The following is an 18,301-nucleotide window of genomic DNA, read 5'->3' as shown; positions in this document are numbered from 1 at the left end:
GGACGTTAAAGCCAATATCATGGCCTGTCTAAGGAGCCAGGGTTTCCTGCCTTTCCATAGCCACATAAATCTAATTCTGTTCACACCAAAAAAAATGTGGCTGGATTATTGGTAAAACTCAAATTGTTTGTTAGTGAAGTCACCATTGCTACTCTGTCTGATATATGGCTCCAGTTATCTGTTGGATGGGTCCAAGCTGAAACGATCATCTGTGGATATAATGCATAAATGTATGAGCCCACTATTGTACTCTAGTGTCAATACTCGCTCAAATTCTCTGTGACGATTCCCCATGCCCTTTTGAAATTAGCAATTTTGATGTGAAAACAGGAACTGATTTGGGTTTTCTTGTGAAAACAGAAAAGTTTGGAAAGTTTGCGTCAAACCAAGTGAAGAGCTCTCCAATGATTTTGCAATGCTGCAGGTTTTGTCTGATGGTCGGTGGATTTGAGTGGTTTGTTTACAAGTTAAAATTAGAGCCAGACCAAAGTAAAATGAGGAAGTTGTTCTTCACACATCATCTACTGGACATCTGGAATCTGCTCCCCAATAAGCTGAGGGGCAGTTAACGTTTTCAAGATCGACATCACTAGATTTTTGTTATAAAGCAATATGTTTCGTAGGCGAGTAAATGGGGGCGAGGTCTAATTATGTGGCAGAACAGACTCGAGGGGCTTAATGGCCTAATTCAGCTTCGGTGTTTCCCTGAGCTAAACATAGACCAGGAAGAAAGGAGCTGTGGTGGATTTCATGTTGCAATCACGTTTTTGGATGGAATGATGTTTGTGTTTGTGGACATATTTTGTTACAGTGCATGGGTAACATTTACTACATGATGGGTTTGCAAAGACCATGTGCCCAAGGTTGCCCTGGGTCTTATCAGTTCCTTATTATCTCTCCATCCCCATTCAAAACAACCCTGCTGGCGTTGTACTCTAGATTCTTAAATCTGAAGTAAGAAATGTGGATGTGACTTACCGACCAATATTTATAATGAACAATACCTGTCGGTCCAATTACCTTTCCCCACAATCATGACAGTAGTCATTTGCTGCTCAATTGTGTTCTCGCCCCTGAAACACATCGGAGGCCCTGGGTTAATTGTAACATTGGCCATCTATTTAAGGGGAGGTGGTGGCGGAGTGGTATCATCTCTGGATAGTAATCCAGAGGGACAACAATGCTCTGGGGACCACACAGGATGGTGGTATTTGAATTCAATTTATAATAAAAACAAAAATCTGGAGCTATGAATCTAATAATGACTATGAAATCATTGTCATAAAAACCCATCTGGTTCACTCGCGTCCTTTTAGGGAAGCAAATCTGTTGTCCTTACCTGGTCTGGCCCACAGTGACTCTGGACCCACAGCACTGTGGGTGAAGCTTAACTACTCTCTAGCAAGCCACTCTGTTCCTTTAGGGATGGGCAGCAAATTCTGGCTGGCAATGTCCACATCCCATGAAAATGTTGCTTTTGTCCAATTTAGGCAGGATTGTTATCTGGGACTGTGCCTCCAAACTCAGTCCACAGACTGGGATGGAATTAACTGTTGAATTGGTAGAGGACTGTGAACAGGACATTTCTGCTATTCAGTTACATGGTAGCTGCTCTGTATCTTAACTCCATCTCCATCAACTCTTCATATAAGTCACAAAGATGTGCAGGTTAGGTGGATTGGCCATGATAAATTGCCCTTAGTGTCCAAAATTGCCCTTAGTGGTGGGTGGGGTTACTGGGTTATGGGGATAGGGTGGAGGTGTTGACCTTGGGTAGGGTGCTCTTTCCAAGAGCCGGTGCAGACTCGATGGGCCGAATGGCCTCCTTCTGCACTGTAAATTCTATGAATTGCCAAACAAAAATCTGTTCATTTTGGTTTAGATGTTTTCAATTATGTTCATGGGTAATTTTGAAAGAGTGTTCCGGATTGTAAAGGAGTGCGGAACATATACTTTACTCACAGGAGCACAGAAAGGCAATGTGTTTGATATGAACCTTGAAATTCTTAATGCAGGAAGTATAGGATTGCCTCATAGACCTGCACATTTGCTGAAAATTAGTGCAGAAATGGGAATTTCAAAACTAGTCAGAAGTTATATTAACGTTGATTAACGAAGAGCTCAATGCATTTTCTTGATATGTCTCTTTTTTAATTGCAGGGAATATGAAAGAGGTGTCAACATGACATCAAGATATGGGAAAACTTACAGTAAGAAGGGGAGTGCCAGCAACTCCAAGTTTGATGAGGTGTTCTCTGGTAAACGAGCAAAGATAAGCACCAAATGGGGGGAGAGCACCTTCAAGGCTCAACTGAGCCAGAAGAGACCCTGTCTCAAAGTAGAACCTGTGGAGCAGCCTAAACGACAGAAACTGGAAGATGAGTTGTTTGAAGATCCATTTGGCTTTGACAGTGATGATGACTCTCTCCCTGTGTCATCACGGAATCCAGTTCCAACCAAAGGGCAGCAGTCAACAGAGTCTTTGAAACCAGTTGATGAGGATAATGCAGCTTCGCTACCCGAGGTTAACAGTATGGTTAATCAGCCAATCAGCGGGGATGCTATTGTGTGCAGCAAGTTTGCAGCATTGGCTGACGTTCTCCATGTGAAGGATGCAAGCAGTGCTGTGGCCTTGTGTTCAGAGATTGAAGGAATCCCGCAATCTGGAAGCAAGTTGAACTGTCTGGGTGAGTGTGTTTTTCTGTTCAACTCTGGCAATAAGCAGAATGTGCCAACAACTGCAATCATCAATAAAATTGGCTGAACGAGGAAGGCAAAGCACCAGGTACAATTCATGCGGATGCCACCTCCCCTCTGTAGAATTAAACCATCAACACTGATTCTTGGTACAGGTGTTGGATTTGGGTTGATGCTGTAAAGAAAGCAGGGGTTTGTTTACAGATATCAGTGAGTTGGGTGTGGCTGCCTGTCAGACAGAGAGTCTGTTGATCTGTGTGATTTCCCCTTCCAGGCAGCCTACACTGCACTCTGTTCCTGCCTCACATTATTTTGCAGACAATTCACGGCCTCTTTGTATCTTCTTGGGTTTTGAGTATTTGGAGGCGGCATTTTGCTCGTGCTGTTGAGTGCACCTATCCTGTAAGTGCACATTATAGTAGAATCACTTAGTTCTTGGGCTTACTTGTAGAGTCTCTCACAGTGCCTGTAGTTCATTGGACCAGATGTACAAGCTCCAACAAACCTGAATTCATCTGGGAAGTGAACATTGAGCTGTAAGTTTGAGCACCACCTTGTTGGGATTTCCCTCTTCTTTGTAAAAGTGACCCGTTTTATCCCACCGGGAATTCTGTCGTCTATCAACAAATGTGAATTTTTCAAAACTGTTTTAGGAAGAACCTCATTTGATCTGAACATTGAGAATTAGTTGCTTTGGGCTTTGTCTTGATCTTAGCTCATTGTTGGGCTCCATGTGGTGCTGCTGATTTGGCCATTCTCAAGGTTTGATGGACAACTTCTGACTCGAGTAAGACCTTTGAAAATCCACTTGACAGAATGTTTAATAATTGTGACAAGGGAGAGAAGGTTTGGAGTCAGACAGAATGGAGGGAAGAAGGTGTTTGGGGGCTGAGTGGAGGGGGGAGCAGAGGCTGTTTGAGGAAGGAGAGGGGTTGGTGGTGAGGGGTGAGGCCAGTTTTGCTGTTGGGCAGGGTGAGTGGAGAGGGGTTTTGATGGAGTGGGGGGGTTTGGTGTCGGGGGGAGGGGTTTTGATGGGGTGGGGGGGGGTTTGGTGTCAGTGGGAGGGGTTTTGATGGAGTGGGGGGGGTTTGGTGTCGGAGGGAGGGATGCAATGGTCAGCATTACACTTGCCACTTGAATCTAACAAAATATTGGACTCCACAGCTCGGACAGCAGTGGTTGTGCTGCTACCTCCTAGCAGTCGAGTGCTTTGTTACCACCGAAATGTTTCTCTACCTTTGGGTGCCAGGACGGAAGGAGTGAAAAGTAAATCTCTAAAGGGTTTCTATTTTACTTCAGATGGTATTAGTGATGATGGGATGTTTTTGGAGTGAATTGGGTGAATTACCTTGGCTTGAATCTGGAATGAGGGGCTCGGTTAGCTGGACAGATGGTTTGCAACGGATGGTTCATGATGCGGAGGCTCCAACAGCACAAACTCAATTTGTGTACTGGCTGAAGTTATTCATGAAGGGCCCACCTTCTCTGCCTTGCCCCTCGCCGAAGGTGCAGTGGCCCTCATGTTAAATCACCACCAGTCAGCTCTCCAATGGGGAAAACGGTCTTTGGGACTTTGGCAACTTTATACTTTACTGTTGGGCAGAATCCTGGAACTATTCGTTTACAGACAGAACTTCTTTGTGTTCTGCTGATTGTTTTTTTTTCAAGTCAGCAATTGTACTGCTGACTGTGATGCTGTGATCCCAGTCCATGTGGATTGTGTTATCAGCTGATGGAGCATTCACTGAGCTTCAGAAACTAAGAACCAAGCTGCACTTGAGCTGAAGTTTGTCTGAGATTCGGTCATTTGAAAAACAAATCTCAATGCAGCTGTGTGTGTGGGGGGGGGGGGGGGGGCTGCGGTGTGTGTGTGTGGCAGGGGGGGGGTGTGTGGCGGGGGGGTGTGTGTGTGGCGGGGGTGGGTGTGTGTGGGTGTGTGTGTGGCGGGGGGGGGTGTGTGTGGCGGGGGGGGTGTGTGTGTGTGGCGGGGGGGGTGTGTGTGTGGCGGGGGGGGTGTGTGTGTGGCGGAGGGGGTGTGTGTGTGGCGGGGGGGGTGTGTGTGTGTGTGGCGGGGGGGGGTGTGTGTGTGGCGGGGGGGGTGTGTGTGTGGCGGGGGGGGTGTGTGTGTGGCGGGGGGGGTGTGTGTGTGGCGGGGGGGGGTGTGTGTGTGGCGGGGGGGGGTGTGTGTGTGGCGGGGGGGTGTGTGTGTGGCGGGGGGGGGGTGTGTGTGGCGGGGGGGGGGGGGGGTGTGTGTTCTGGTCACCGAGGGAGAATTCAGAATGTCCAATTCTCCTAACACCGCGCAGACACAGGGAGAACATGCAGACTCTGCACAGACCGTGACCCAAGCTGGGAATTGAACCTGGAACCCTGGTGGTGTGAAACAACAGTGCTAACCACTGTGCTGCGATGCAGCCCAAAAAAAGCCCATGCACCTTTTTATGCATACTGAAATATGTTTACTTTTATTTTCAACAACAGGCACAGAGGGTGCTGGAATAACTCGGCAGGTTTAGCAGTATCTGTCAGGAGCAAGAAGAGTTAATATTTTGAGTCCTTTTCCTGATTGTCAGAACTGAAGGGAGGAAGAACATGTTGGAGCTGTGAGATTACTTTTATTGTCCTGTGTTTTAACATACAAATGTGCATCAAAGTAGGACATAAAACTGTCCTCTGGTGAGCTCATGCCTCTGAACTAACTGCAGGCAAACGAAAGCTCTTAATATGTGAAATACAACAGAAAAATAGGCCAGCAGTCCACATTACCACTTTCTGCACAAGTAAACCATCTTATTCAAAATATACCCAGATCTGTTTGTATATCCGATCCAATCTCCACCTCGATCAGTGACCCAGGAAGTGAGTTTCACCAACTCTCGGCTCGCTGAAGCAGTTCCCCTTTTTCTTATGTCCTATTCTTGCATTTAATCTTGTCTCTGTGGTCCCTTGGTCTTGACTCTGAGCTGCTAGACACAATAAGTTTCTATCTACCCTATGCCTTTCTTTCATTTATATATTCCAAACTGGAACTGTAGCAATTTGCACACAGCAAGTTTCCAGATGCAGTTGGGAGATGATAACTAATCTTGTTTCTGGGGCGGTGGAGGGTTGAATATTGGTCCAGACATGGGGAGAAGTTGTTTCTTGAAGTTCGAAGTGTGTGATTAGATGATGCACTCGAGTCTTGGACTGAGGTTTGAAGTGCATCCTTCTGGATTAGAGATGAGTGCTGCCACTGAGCAGAATGGTGTTGCCTCAACGCCTCAATTTATTAACCTGGAATTGGGATGGCAGGGCTGCTTGGATGGGCTGCTGCAATCTGGGAAGGAAAGGACAGGGGAAGTGCTTGCAAAACTGCTGGAAGGGACAGGCTGAAACAATTTAGAAGAATTGACATATAAAAGTTAAACGGAGAAAGTAAGATGTTTCAGGTAGTGTCAAAACTGAGGAACTACCTTGGTGAAGTGTTCAACTGCAGCACTGAGCTGGTAAGATTTTAGAGTTTGTTATTAAAGATGAGATCGCGAAGTACTTGAAAGTGCATGGTAAAATAGGACTGAGTCCGCATGGTCTTGTCAAAGTGAGGTCGTGTCTGACAAATCTATTAGAGTTCTTTTAAGGAGGTAACAAGGAAGTTAGACAAAGGAGAATCAATGGACGTGATTTATTTAGATTTCCAGAAGGCCTTGACCAAGGTGCTGCATAGGAGGTTGTTAAATAAGTGAAGAGCCCATGGTGTTAAGGGTAAGATCCTGGCATGGATAGAGGATTGGTTGACTGGCAGAAGGCAGAGAGTGGGGATAAAGGGGTCTTTTTCAGGACGACAGCCGGTGACTAGTGGTGTGCCTCAGGGGTCTGTGCTGGGATCACAACTTTTCAGAATGTACATAAATGATCTGGAAGAAGGAACTGAAGGCACTGTTGCTAAGTTTGCAGATGATACAAAGATCTGGAGAGGGACAGGTAGTATTGAGGAAGCAAGGGAGCTGCAGAAGGATTTGGACAAGCTAGGAGAGTGGGCAATGAAGTGGCAAATGAAATACAATGTGGAAAAGTGTGAGGTTATGCACTTTGGAAGGAGGAATTTAGGCATAGACTATTTTCTAAATCGGGAAATGCTTAGGAAATCAGAAACACAAAGTGACTTGGAGTCTTTGTTCACGATTTTCTTAAGGTTAAGGGGGCTTGTTTAGCACAGTGGGCTAAACAGCTGACTTGTAATGCAGAACAAGGCCAGCAGCACCGGTTCAATTCCTGTACTGGCCTCCTCGAACAGGCGCTGGAATGTGGCGCCGAGGGACTTTTCGCAGTAACCTCATTGAAGCCTACTTGCGACAATAAGCGATTATTATGTTAGTGTGCAGGTTGAGTCCGCAGTTAAGAAGGCAAATGCTATGTTAGCATTCATGTCAAGAGGGCTAGAATATAAGACCAGGGATGTACTTCTGAGGCTGTATAAAGCCTCAGAAGTAGGAGTATTGTGAGCAGTTTTGGGCCCCGTATCTAAGGAAGGATGTGCTAGCCTTGGAAAGGGTCCAGAGGAGGTTCACAAGTATGATCCCTGGAATGAAGAACTTGTCGTATGAGGAACGGTTGAGGACTCTGTCTGTACTCGGAGTTTAGAAGGATGAGGGGGGATCTTATTGAAACTTACAGAATACTGTGAGGCCTAGAGTGGACGTGAAGAGAATGTTTCCACTTGTAGGAAAAACTAGAACCAGAGAACACCATCTCATACTAAAGGGACAATCCTTTAAAACAGATGAGGAATTTCTTAAGCCTGAGGGTGGTGAATCTGTGGAACTGTTTACCGCAGAAGGCTGTGGTGGCCAATTCACTGTCTTTAATACAGAGATAGAGCATAGAGAGGTTTTTGATTAATGGGGATCAGGGGTTATGGAGAGGAGGCAGGAGAATGGGGATGAGAAAATATCAGCCATGATTGAATGGTGGAGCAGACCCAATGGGCTGAGTGGCTTAGCTCTGTTCCTATGTTTTATGGTCTTGTGAGCTGCTAACCACTTGTGTTGAAGGGTCAGAAATCTGAATCATGACATCAGGGAAGTAAGTGGTACTTGCAAATTGCTGGAGTTGCAGATGGACAAGTTTGTATTTGACGACTTTCTCTGCAATCCTGCTAACTTTAGGTCAATGGGGTGGTGCTTGGAAAATCCCACGAGGAACAGCTTTGAAAATCTGAGATGCTAAGAGAATGTTTGAAAATTTGAGGCGCGTTTCTCTTGGAAAAACAATAAATTTCAAATCTTCGAAGATTAACTCAGTCCATAGTGGTGCAGTTTTTATGATCTTCTCTAGAGGCTGAATTAGAGATTTAGTAAAACTACTACATCATTCAAATTATTTGCATGTTCATAGATTCTTGTAAAAGTTGCTTCCGTTTTAAAGTTGTGAAGTCTGATGCCACTTTGAGATTGAAAATCATCTAAGCAGATATCAATATTCTGATTGGTTTATGTTTGTTTACCTAAAGCTTGCCTAGATTTCCAGACACTGGCTCCACTCGAAGATACGGGAGCTGGGATTCACCAGCGGGTAAACTAAAAGCTGAAATGATTAAGCAGACATCAATTAGAAACTTAACGTGGTGGAAAGAAACCTATAATGTCGCCGCCATGGGCTGGGGTCTCGTGTAAGATGTTTTCCGTCTTACAGGTTCCCAAGTGGAATATTAGAGGTTTGGAGTTTGCCATGTAGGCAACCGGATGGACAGACTCGCATTCATGGGTCAAAAGTTATGGAGTGTTTCTGATGGTGACCACATGTTCCAGCACGATATTTGATGAAGCTAAAATGCAATTATCTCATCTTCTCTATCATTTACTCCACCTCCAGGAGTCCTGATCAGGCAAGTTGTTATCCGGCAGCTTCCAGCTTAACTGTCCACCCAGTTCCACTTGAAATACTCTTCCTCTCTCCACAGATGCTGCCAGACCCTGCTGAGTATTTCCAGCGCTTTGTCTTTATCCCCACCAGATGCGATAGAACTGTGACTTCACAGCGCCAGGTTCGATTCTCCGCTGGGTCACTGTCTGCACATTCTCCCCGTGTCTGTGTGGGTTTCCTCTGGGTGCTCCGGTTTCCTCCCACAGTCCAAAGATGTGCAGACCATGATAAATTGCCCTCAGTGGCCAAAAAGGTTGGGAAGGGTTACGGGGATAGGGTGGAAGTGAGAGCTTAAGTGGGTCGGTGCAGACTCAATGGGCCGAATGGCTTCCTTCTGCACCGTATGTTCTATGATAGATTTGCAGCAGGAACTACACAATGTCAGGTGGTGGTTTATTAACCCAAGAAGCAAAACTAAAATTAATCATTTCACAACGCAAACCATGATGTATCTAATTTCCCTCCCCATTCCTACTCTTGTTTCTCCAAAGCACAACTTTAAAACCCTTCATTAAAACAGAGAAGGCTAGAATTATGCAGCAGGTCTGTCATTTGTATTTTTAAACCTGCACTTGTGTGTCTTTGCTTTACTCTCTTTAAAGAGTGGATTTTGGTTAAAGCAAACCAGTTTTTCAGTAGATTGTTAGCAAATCAAATCTTCAGGAGTAATTGGCAATCAATGTCCATGGAAGTTAAATACAAATGGGGAAGTCTCTGATTCTTAGCAAATTTCCATGGAAATTCCGCATCAATGGCCTCCATTTCCAATTGTCACTAATTTTGCGGCCAAATCTCCAGGGCCTGATAATCTTCACCCCAGAGTGTTTCAGGAAGTGGCCCTAGAACTAGTAGATCCATTTATCATTTTCCAAAATTCTTTGTACTCTGGAATGGTTCGTACAGATTGGAGGGTAGAGAATGTAACCCTGATATTCAAAAAGGGAGGTAGAGAGAAAACTAATCGTTTGACCAGTCAGACTAACGTTGGTAGTAGGAAAGTTGCTGGGGTCCATTTAATAAGGATTTCATAGTACAACATTTGGGAAGCAGTGGTATAAGTCAGCATGGATTTACAAAAGGAAACTCTTGCTTGACAAATGTGTTAGAATTCTTTGAAAATGTAACCAGCACAGATGAACAGGGAGAACTTGGTTTATTTAGACTTTAAGGCTTTCGATAAGGTCTCTCATAGCAGATTAATATGTAATGTTAAAGCGCATGAGATTCCAGGTAGTGTCTTGAGATGGATAGAAAGCTGGTTAGCAGACAGGAAGCAAAAAGTTGGAATAAAAGTTTTTTTTTTTTTATTGACAAGCAGTGACTGTTGGGGGAGTGCAGGGATCTGTGCTAGGACCCCAACTGTTCACACTATATATTAGTCTGCAAAGTTTGCAGATGATACAAAGTTGGGTCGGCTGTGAGGAGGATGCAGAGATGCTTCAGCGGGCTGAGTGAGATGGCACATGCAGTATAATGTGGATAAATGTGAGGTTATCCGCTTAGGTAGCAAAAATAGGAAGGCAGATTTTATTTGAATGGGTGTAAATTGAGAGGGGTGGATACTCTGTGGACCTTGGTGTCTTCGCCCATCAGTCACTAAAAGTAGGCACGCAGGTACAGCAGGCAATAAAGGTGGTAAATGGTTTGTTGGCCTTCATAGCAAGAGGATTTGAGTATAAGAATGGGATGTTTTCCTTCAATTATACAGAGGATTGGTGAGACCACACTTGGAGTATTGTGTGCAATTTTGGTGTCCACAACAGTGCAGCGAAGGTTTACAAGGCTGATTCCTGGGATGGTGGGACTGACATATGAGGAGAGACTAAGTCGGTTAGGATTACATTCATTGGAGTTTAGAAGAGTGAGAGGGGGGATCTCATTCAAATTTACAAAATTCTAAAGGATTAGACAGGGTAGATTCAGAAAGAATGTTCCAGATGGTGGGGTGAATCCAGAACTAGGGATCATAGTTTGAGGATAAGGGGTAAACATGTCAGGACTGAGGTGAGGAGAAATTTCTTCACCCAGGGAGTGGTGAATCTGTGGAATTCACTATCACAAAGTAGTTGAGACCAAAACGTTTTGTAATTTCAAGAAGGAATTAGATACAGCTCTTAGAGCTAAAGGGATATGGAGGGGAAGGTGTGATCAGGGTATTGAACTTGATGATCAGCCATGATAATGAATGGTGGAGCAGGCTCGAAGGGCCGAATGGCGGCCTCCTGCTATTTTCTAGGCTCATTCAAGGTTTCTCTCGTGATATTCCACCAGCAGTCAATTCCAAAGATTCTCTAGTTCACAGAAGTGCTTCCTCGGATGTAATTTGTTTGTTGTGACGTGCACCAAGGTACAGTGAAAAGTATTCAGTTCAGCTAGTTCATTCCATACATGAAAAGAAAATACACAATGTACATAAAATACACAATGTAAATACATGGACACCGGCATCGGGTGAAGCATTCAGGAGTGTAGTATTACTCAGTAGAGAAGATGTGTGCAGAGATCCGATCAGCCCATAAGAGGGTTATTTTGGTAACAGCAGGGAAGACCCTGTTTTTGAATCTGTTAGTGCATGTTCTCAGACTTCTGTATCTCCTACCCGATGGAAGAGTGAGTCTTTGATTATGCTGTTTGCTTTCCCAAGGTAACGGGAGGTGTAGATAGTCAATGGATGGGAGGTGGGTTCGTGTGATGGACTGGGCCGTGTTCATGACTCTCTGAAGTTTCTTACGGTCTTGGGCCGAGTAGCTGCCATACCAGGCTGTTGTGCAGCCAGATAAGATGCTTTCTCTGGCACACTTGTGAGAATTGATGAGTCTATGTCAGGGGTGGGCAAACTACGGCCCGCGGGTCGCATGCGGCCCGCCAAAGGTCTTTATGCGGCCCACCAAGATCAAGTCATTTAAAAAAAAAATTTTTTTTTTAATGTTAAGGTTAATGGGGGGGGGGGGGGGGGGGGCTGTTGGGTTACTGGTATAGGGTGGATACGTTGACTTGAGTAGGGTGATCATTGCTCAGCACAACATGTGTTTCATGTGAAGTTTCTACTTTCAAATATTAATTAATAAAAATTAATTGCTTTTTTTTCTTTAAACTGAGTTACTTTGTTTTTCAAATAAATGTGTTTCATGTAAAGTTTCTACTTTAAAATATTAATTAATAAAAATTAATTGCCTTTTTTCTTTAAAAAAAACTTTTATTTTGGCTATTTTAAATATTAATTATTTTACTTAATATACTATGCGGCCCTTTAAAATTGTGAATTTCTGAATGTGGCCCTTGCACGGAAAAGTTTGCCCACCCCTGGTATAGGGAGTATCGTAGGGGGCTCAGTGCCGCCGCCTTGCGGGACTCCGGTATTGAGGTCTATTGTGGAGGAGTTGTTTGTTCTTACTGATTGTGGTCTATGGGTCAGAAAGTCGAGGATCCAGCTGCAGAGTGAGGAGCCAAGTCTGGTTGTGGCGGTATTAGAATTGCAGTGGATCTAGGCATTCTAGGAGTATGATGTGCCTCATGACCAACCTCTCAAAGCACTTCATTACGATCGATGTCAAGGCCATTCCTACCATTCGGAATGTTTTTGGCTAGTTTGTATTCGTGTCACCATATGCCCCATTTTAATTTTACTCTAGATTAACCACTCGTGTTCCATCTCAGTTGCTTACATTAAGTTCTGCACTCATTGGCCTCCTTTCAAAGGAGCCCAAATTCTGGCATGTTTTAAACAGCAATGCAGTCAATTAGTATATGTTCTTGTCCTCAGTACTTCAAATAAGTATTGAGAACAGGTGAACTTGTCTGCACAGCATCAAAGGGCCGAAGGGCCTGTTCTGTGCTGTACTGTTCTATGTTCTATAAAGGGTTAAACCAGTAGAATTCGTAGGATGAGAATTTCTCAATCCACGTCACTGGCTTTGAAACCTGTCAAATATTAACATTTATATTTACACAACCTGACAAAGCAGTTTTATACAGTGATTCAGTTGACTGCATGAACGTTTGATTTAAGGAGATGCTAATCTATCTCAATATAAACTGGACTGAACTGAACAATGGGGATAGGTGGGAAAGTGGAGTTTTTATTCATTTTTTACAGGTTGTGGGCTATCTTCCCATTTGCAGATCCTCATCTGTCTGGCCCATCTCAAGATCTGTTCCTTGTCCAGGAATCGGTTCCATCCTACTACCATCGCCCTCGGCGGCTCGTTCTTCAACGGCTTCCTCATCAGCGCTGTTCGCCCTGTCCACCTCCAAGGGCCGAGTAAACTCGCCTTCCCCCAGCAGCTTCTCGAATATACATGCCACATATGCCCCTGCATCCGATCCCTCGCTGCGCGACCTGTTCTCCAGATCCTCCACTTTTTCTTGCAGCCTTTTCTGGTGGTCTTTCATCAGCCCCATCGTGGTCGTCATGCTCAGCAACCGCCTCTTCCACCTTCCTAATCGCCTGGCCCTGGGCATCCAATCTCTGCTCCACACGGTCACCCCCATCTTAATTGGATCCAGCACAGAACAGGCCCTTTGGCCCTCGACGTTATGCCGAGCATTGTCCAAAACCAAGATCAAGCTATCTCACTCCCTGCCATTCTGGTGTGCTCCATGTGCCTGTCCAATAACCGCTTGAAAGTTCCTAAAGTGTCCGACTCCACTATCACAGCAGGCAGTCCATTCCACACCCTAACCACTCTGAGTAAAGAACCTACCTCGGAAATCCCTCCTATATCTCCCACCCTGAACCTTATAGTTATGCCCCCTTGTAACAGCTACATCCACCCGAGGAAATAGTCTCTGAACATCCACTCTACCTATCCCCCTCATCATCTTATACACCTCAATTAAGTCGTCTCTCATCCTCCTCTGCTCCAAAGAGAAAAGCCCTAGCTCCCTCAACCTTTCCTCATAAGACCTATTCTGCAAACCAGGCAGCATCCTGGTAAATCTCCTTTGCACCCTTTTCAATGCTTCTACATCCTTCCTGTAGTGAGGTGACCAGAACTGTACACACTACTCCAAATGTGGTCTCACCAGGGTCATGTACAGTTGCAGCATAACCCCACGGCTCTTAAACTCAAGGCCCCTGTTAATAAACGCTAACACACTATAGGCCTTCTTCACGGCTCTATCCACTTGATAAACTTCAGAGATCTGTGGACATGAACCCCAAGATCTCTCTGTTCCTCCACATTCCTCAGAACCCTGCCGTTGACCCTGTAATCCGCATTCAAATTTTTTCTACCAAAATGAATCACCTCTCACTTATCAGGGTTGAACTCCATCTGCCATTTTTTGGCCCAGCTCTGCATCCTATCAATGTCTCTTTTCAGCCTATAACAGCCCTCCACCACATCCACTACCAATCTTGGTGTCATCAGCAAATTTACTAACCCACCCTTCAGCCCCCTCCTCCAAGTCATTGATAAAAATCACAAATAGCAGAGGACCCAGCACTTATCCCTGTGGTACAGCACTGGTAACCGGTCTCCAGTATGAAAATTGTCCATCTACCACCACCCTCTGTCTTCTATGTGATAGCCAGTTACTTATCCAATTGGCCAAATTTCCCTCTATCCCTCGCCTCCTTACTTTCTTCATAAAGCGACCATGGGGAACCTTATCAAACGCCTTTCTAAAATCCATGTATACGACATCAACTGCTCTACCTTCATCTACACACTTAGTTACCTCCTCAAAGAATTCAATCAAATTTGTGAGGCAAGACTTGTCCTTCACGAATCCGTGTTGACTATCCCGAATTAAGCTGCATCTTTCCAAATGGTCATAAATGCTATCCTTCAGGACCTTTTCCATTAACTTAACGACCACCGAGGTAAGACTAACCGGCCTATAATTATCAGGGTCATTCCTATTCCCTTGCTTGAACAGCGGAACAACATTCGCCACTCTCCAGTCCTCTGACACTATCCCCGTGGACAGTGCGGGCCCTGCAATCTCATCCCTAGCCTCCCAAAGAATCCTTGGATATATCTCATCTGGCCCAGGGGACTTGTCGCCCCGAAGATTTTTCAAAATTGCTAATACATCCTTCCACAGACCATCTACCTCCTCCAGCCTACCCGCCTGTATCACACACTCATCCTCATAAACATGGCCCCTCTCCTTGGTGAACCCTGGAGAAAAGTATTCATTCAACGCCTCTCCTATTTCTTCTGATTCCATGCACAAGTTCCCACTACTGTCCTTGACCGGCCCTACCCTCACCATGGTCATTCTTTTATTTCTCACATAAGAATAAAAAGCCTTAGGGTTTTCCTTGATCCTACCCGCCAAGGACTTCTCATGCCCCCTCCTAGCTCTCCTAAGCCCTTTTTTATAGCTCATTCCTTGCTACCTTGTAACCCTCAAGCGACCCAATTGAACCTTTGTTTCTCATCCTTACATACTCTTCCTTTTTCCTCTTGACAAGACATTCAACCTCTTTTGTGAACCATGATTCCCTCACAAGGCCATTTCCTCCCTGCCTGACAGGGACATACCTATCAAGGACATGCAGTATTTGTTCCTTGAACAAGCTCCACCTTTCATTTGTGCCTTTCCCTGACAGTTTCTGTTGCCATCTTATGCTCCCTAATTCTTGCCTAATCGCATCATCATTACCCCGCCCCCAATTATAAATCTTGCCCTGCCATAAGGCCCTATCCCCCTCCATTGCAATAGTGAAAGACACTGAATAGTGGTCACTTCTTTACATTGCTGAACAAAGCTCTCTTGGAGAAAGTCCATCAGCTGCTCTGTTGACCACTGGGCCGGCAGTTTTGGTCCCTGACGCTCTGCCATATTCTCCTGCGCTGCAGACTCCAATGATCATCTTCCACCAAAGAGCTCTCCTTTTCAGACCACCTCTGGTCCACAAATCCATATATTGGTGGGGAATCCTTCTCCTCTACTTCACCAGTCTCCTATTTTGTTGATCAAATCCCCCATAAGTCGGGGGGAAAAGATCCCAAAGGTCCACCATGAGCGGGAGCTACCAAATAAGCGACCACTCACTCCATGGCTGCCACCGGACGTCACAACTTTCCATTCTCGAGGGCATCCATCGACCCTTTGTTTCCTATCAGGAAAGCAACTTCCTATCTAGTTTGCCACATCATCCTGTATCCCATGGGCTTTTACTTTTTTGACCAATCTTTGTCAAACACCTTGCTAAAATCCATGTACACCACATCTGCTGCACTACCTTCATCAACCCTCCTTGTCACTTCCTTGAAGAATTTAATCAAATTTGTAAGGCAAGACCTTCCTTTAACAAATCCATGCTGACTATTCCAGACTAATCCATGCCTTTCTGTTTGACAGTTAATCCTATCTCTTGGATTCGTTCTACTAATTTGCCCACCGCCGATGTAAGACTAACTGCCCTACAGTTGTTTGACATTTCCTTCAATCCCTTTCTAAGCAATGGAACTATGTTTGCGTTTCTCCAGTGTTCCAGTACTTCCCATGTATCTAGTGAGGATTGGAAAATCATCCACAGCATCTGTTCTCTCCTCCCTGATCTCCTTCAGCCTTTCAAGGATTTCAACCCTTTGAGTACCTCCTCTCTCTTTATGATTATCCCATCCAATATGTGTATTGCTCCTGGACTAATATATCTGCATCATCCCTTTCCTTTGTAAACATGGAGACAAAATATTCATTTAAAACCTTCTCACAGCCTCTGCGCCTACATGTGGAGATGCCGGCGTTGGACTGTGGTGAGCACAGTAAGAAGTCTCCCAGGTTTGTTTCAAATTACTAGCTTTCGGAGCACTGCTCATTCCTCAGGTGAAACCGATGAAGGAGCAGTGCTCTGAAAGCTGATTTGAAACAGACCTGTTGGACTTTAACCTGATGTTGTAAGACTGCTTAATATACAAAAATATTCTCAGTGGATTCTCTGATGGCATACTTTGATCTTCTCCAAATATAGAAAAGTCATTAATAAAATCTGCTGTGGGCTATTAATGAAGCAAATTCAATGACGCATGCGTCAATCTTGGTGGGGCTCCAATTATGATTTACAGGGGACAAGGGCAGCACAGTAGTTAGCACTGCACCTCACAGTGCCAGCGACCCAGGTTCAATTCCGGCCTCGGGTGACTGTCTGTGTGGAGTTTACATGTCCCCCTGCATCTGCGTGGGTTTCCTCCGGGTGCTCCGGTTTCTTCCCACAGTCCAAAGATGTGCAGGTTAGGTGGATTGGCCATGATGAAATTTCCTCTAGGGTCCAAAGTTTACTGGGTTATGGGGATAGGGTGGAGGCTCTGTCAGACATGCTGACGTGATTGGCTGAATGACCACCTGCACTGTAGTGATTCTATGAATCAAAGGCTGCCGCTCAATATCTGGAAGATTGAAAAGAGTGCCAAAGGACTATGACCAAAAATGGGCCAGAATATGTGGGTATGGTCTACAGGGGTGAATGAACACCTGTCATATTTGTTGCTTGTAGTTTGAGAAACAAATTCAGGTCTTTGTAAAGTGAATTAACTCTGTGCAGAACTTTAAACTGAATTGAGCCTTAACTGAGCACAGAAGGATGTGGAGTTGACACTAAACAGGACCCTTCCTCACCAGTCATTCGTACGGTTGAGACAAAGCTCCACTTTCCCAATTAATTCTTGCCTTATGGAGGGGGGAGGGTCCAGAGGATATCATTAGATATCATTGAAATAGAACCACTGGTGGTTTGAGGCAATGACAAAATCCCTTCCAACAATATACTTGGGGGTAGTTGAGGAAAAGATGGACATTGCGAGTGAACGGAACCACGGGCTTGAAAATAGGTACTTGACTCGGGTAACGTAAATTTGGGTGTAAGATCGCTAAATCTGGCAAAGTTCCCATCCATAAACAGTAAAACGTTTTTGAGCCCGTTCCTCCACAAGGCTAAGTCCAGCATGGAGGGCAAGAATAAGTGGCTATTACAAATAGGACCAAATGGCATAGGAGTGAAAAGTTTAAAATGTTGGCAAAATTGTTTCCATATTTTTAAAGTAGAAATCACAACGTGGCTTGACATGTATTTAGAGGGGGGAATGGGTAGCGGGACACATATTAAGGCAGGGAGAGGATGAGAAGCAAGCGGAGGCTTCCATAAGACGTCAGTTTATGCTTGGTTCGTGACACCATGTTAAAATCAAGAGATCATTAGGACTGAGCTTCGGAGGAACTTCTTCACCCAAAGGGTTGTGAATCTATGGAATTCCCTGCCCAGTGAAGCAGTTGAGGCTCCTTCATTAAATGTTTTCAAGATAAAGATAGATAATTTTTTGAAGAATAAAGGGTTATGGTGTTCGTGCGGGAAAGTAGAGCTGAGTCCACAAAAGATCAGCCATGATCTCATTGAATGGCGGAACAGGCTCGAAGGGCCAGATGGCCGACTCCTGCTCATAGTTCTTATGTTCTTGTATATTGACCACCAAATAATAGTACAGTAGATTAGAAAGAGCACATCCACCAACCTGTTTCCCCTTTGAATTATCGCTCTACGGACTGTCCAAGTGAATCAGAGAATCCCTACCATGTGGAAGGAGGCCATTCAGCCCATCGGGTCTGCACCGACCCTCAGAGTATTCCACCCAAGCTCACTTCCCCACCCTTCCCAATAACCCCATTAACCTAATCTCCCCACCTTTTTTGAACACTAAGGGGCAATTTAGCATAGCCAATTCACCTAACCCGCACATCTTTGGACTGT

At 44.9% G+C, this 18,301-nt stretch overlaps 1 protein-coding gene across 1 annotated transcript in view; it reads left to right on the top strand.

Moving 5' to 3' along the window:
- The first annotated feature begins 212 nt into the window (after positions 1 to 212).
- LOC119956167 (wings apart-like protein homolog) overlaps positions 213 to 18,301 on the top strand; it is a 175,216-nt gene continuing 157,127 nt past the window's right edge. Inside the window, exons 1-2 of the mRNA XM_038783092.1 lie at positions 213 to 230; positions 2,161 to 2,687. Of these exons, the coding sequence (XP_038639020.1) occupies positions 229 to 230; positions 2,161 to 2,687 (529 nt within the window). The 5' untranslated portion in view covers positions 213 to 228. The remainder of the gene's footprint in view (positions 231 to 2,160; positions 2,688 to 18,301) is intronic.

The sequence above is a fragment of the Scyliorhinus canicula genome, chromosome 22 (assembly GCF_902713615.1).
Source record: "Scyliorhinus canicula chromosome 22, sScyCan1.1, whole genome shotgun sequence".
NCBI lineage: Eukaryota > Metazoa > Chordata > Chondrichthyes > Carcharhiniformes > Scyliorhinidae > Scyliorhinus > Scyliorhinus canicula.
The sequence above is the reverse complement of the archived record's forward strand: the minus strand, read 5'-3'. Positions and strand labels throughout refer to the sequence as shown.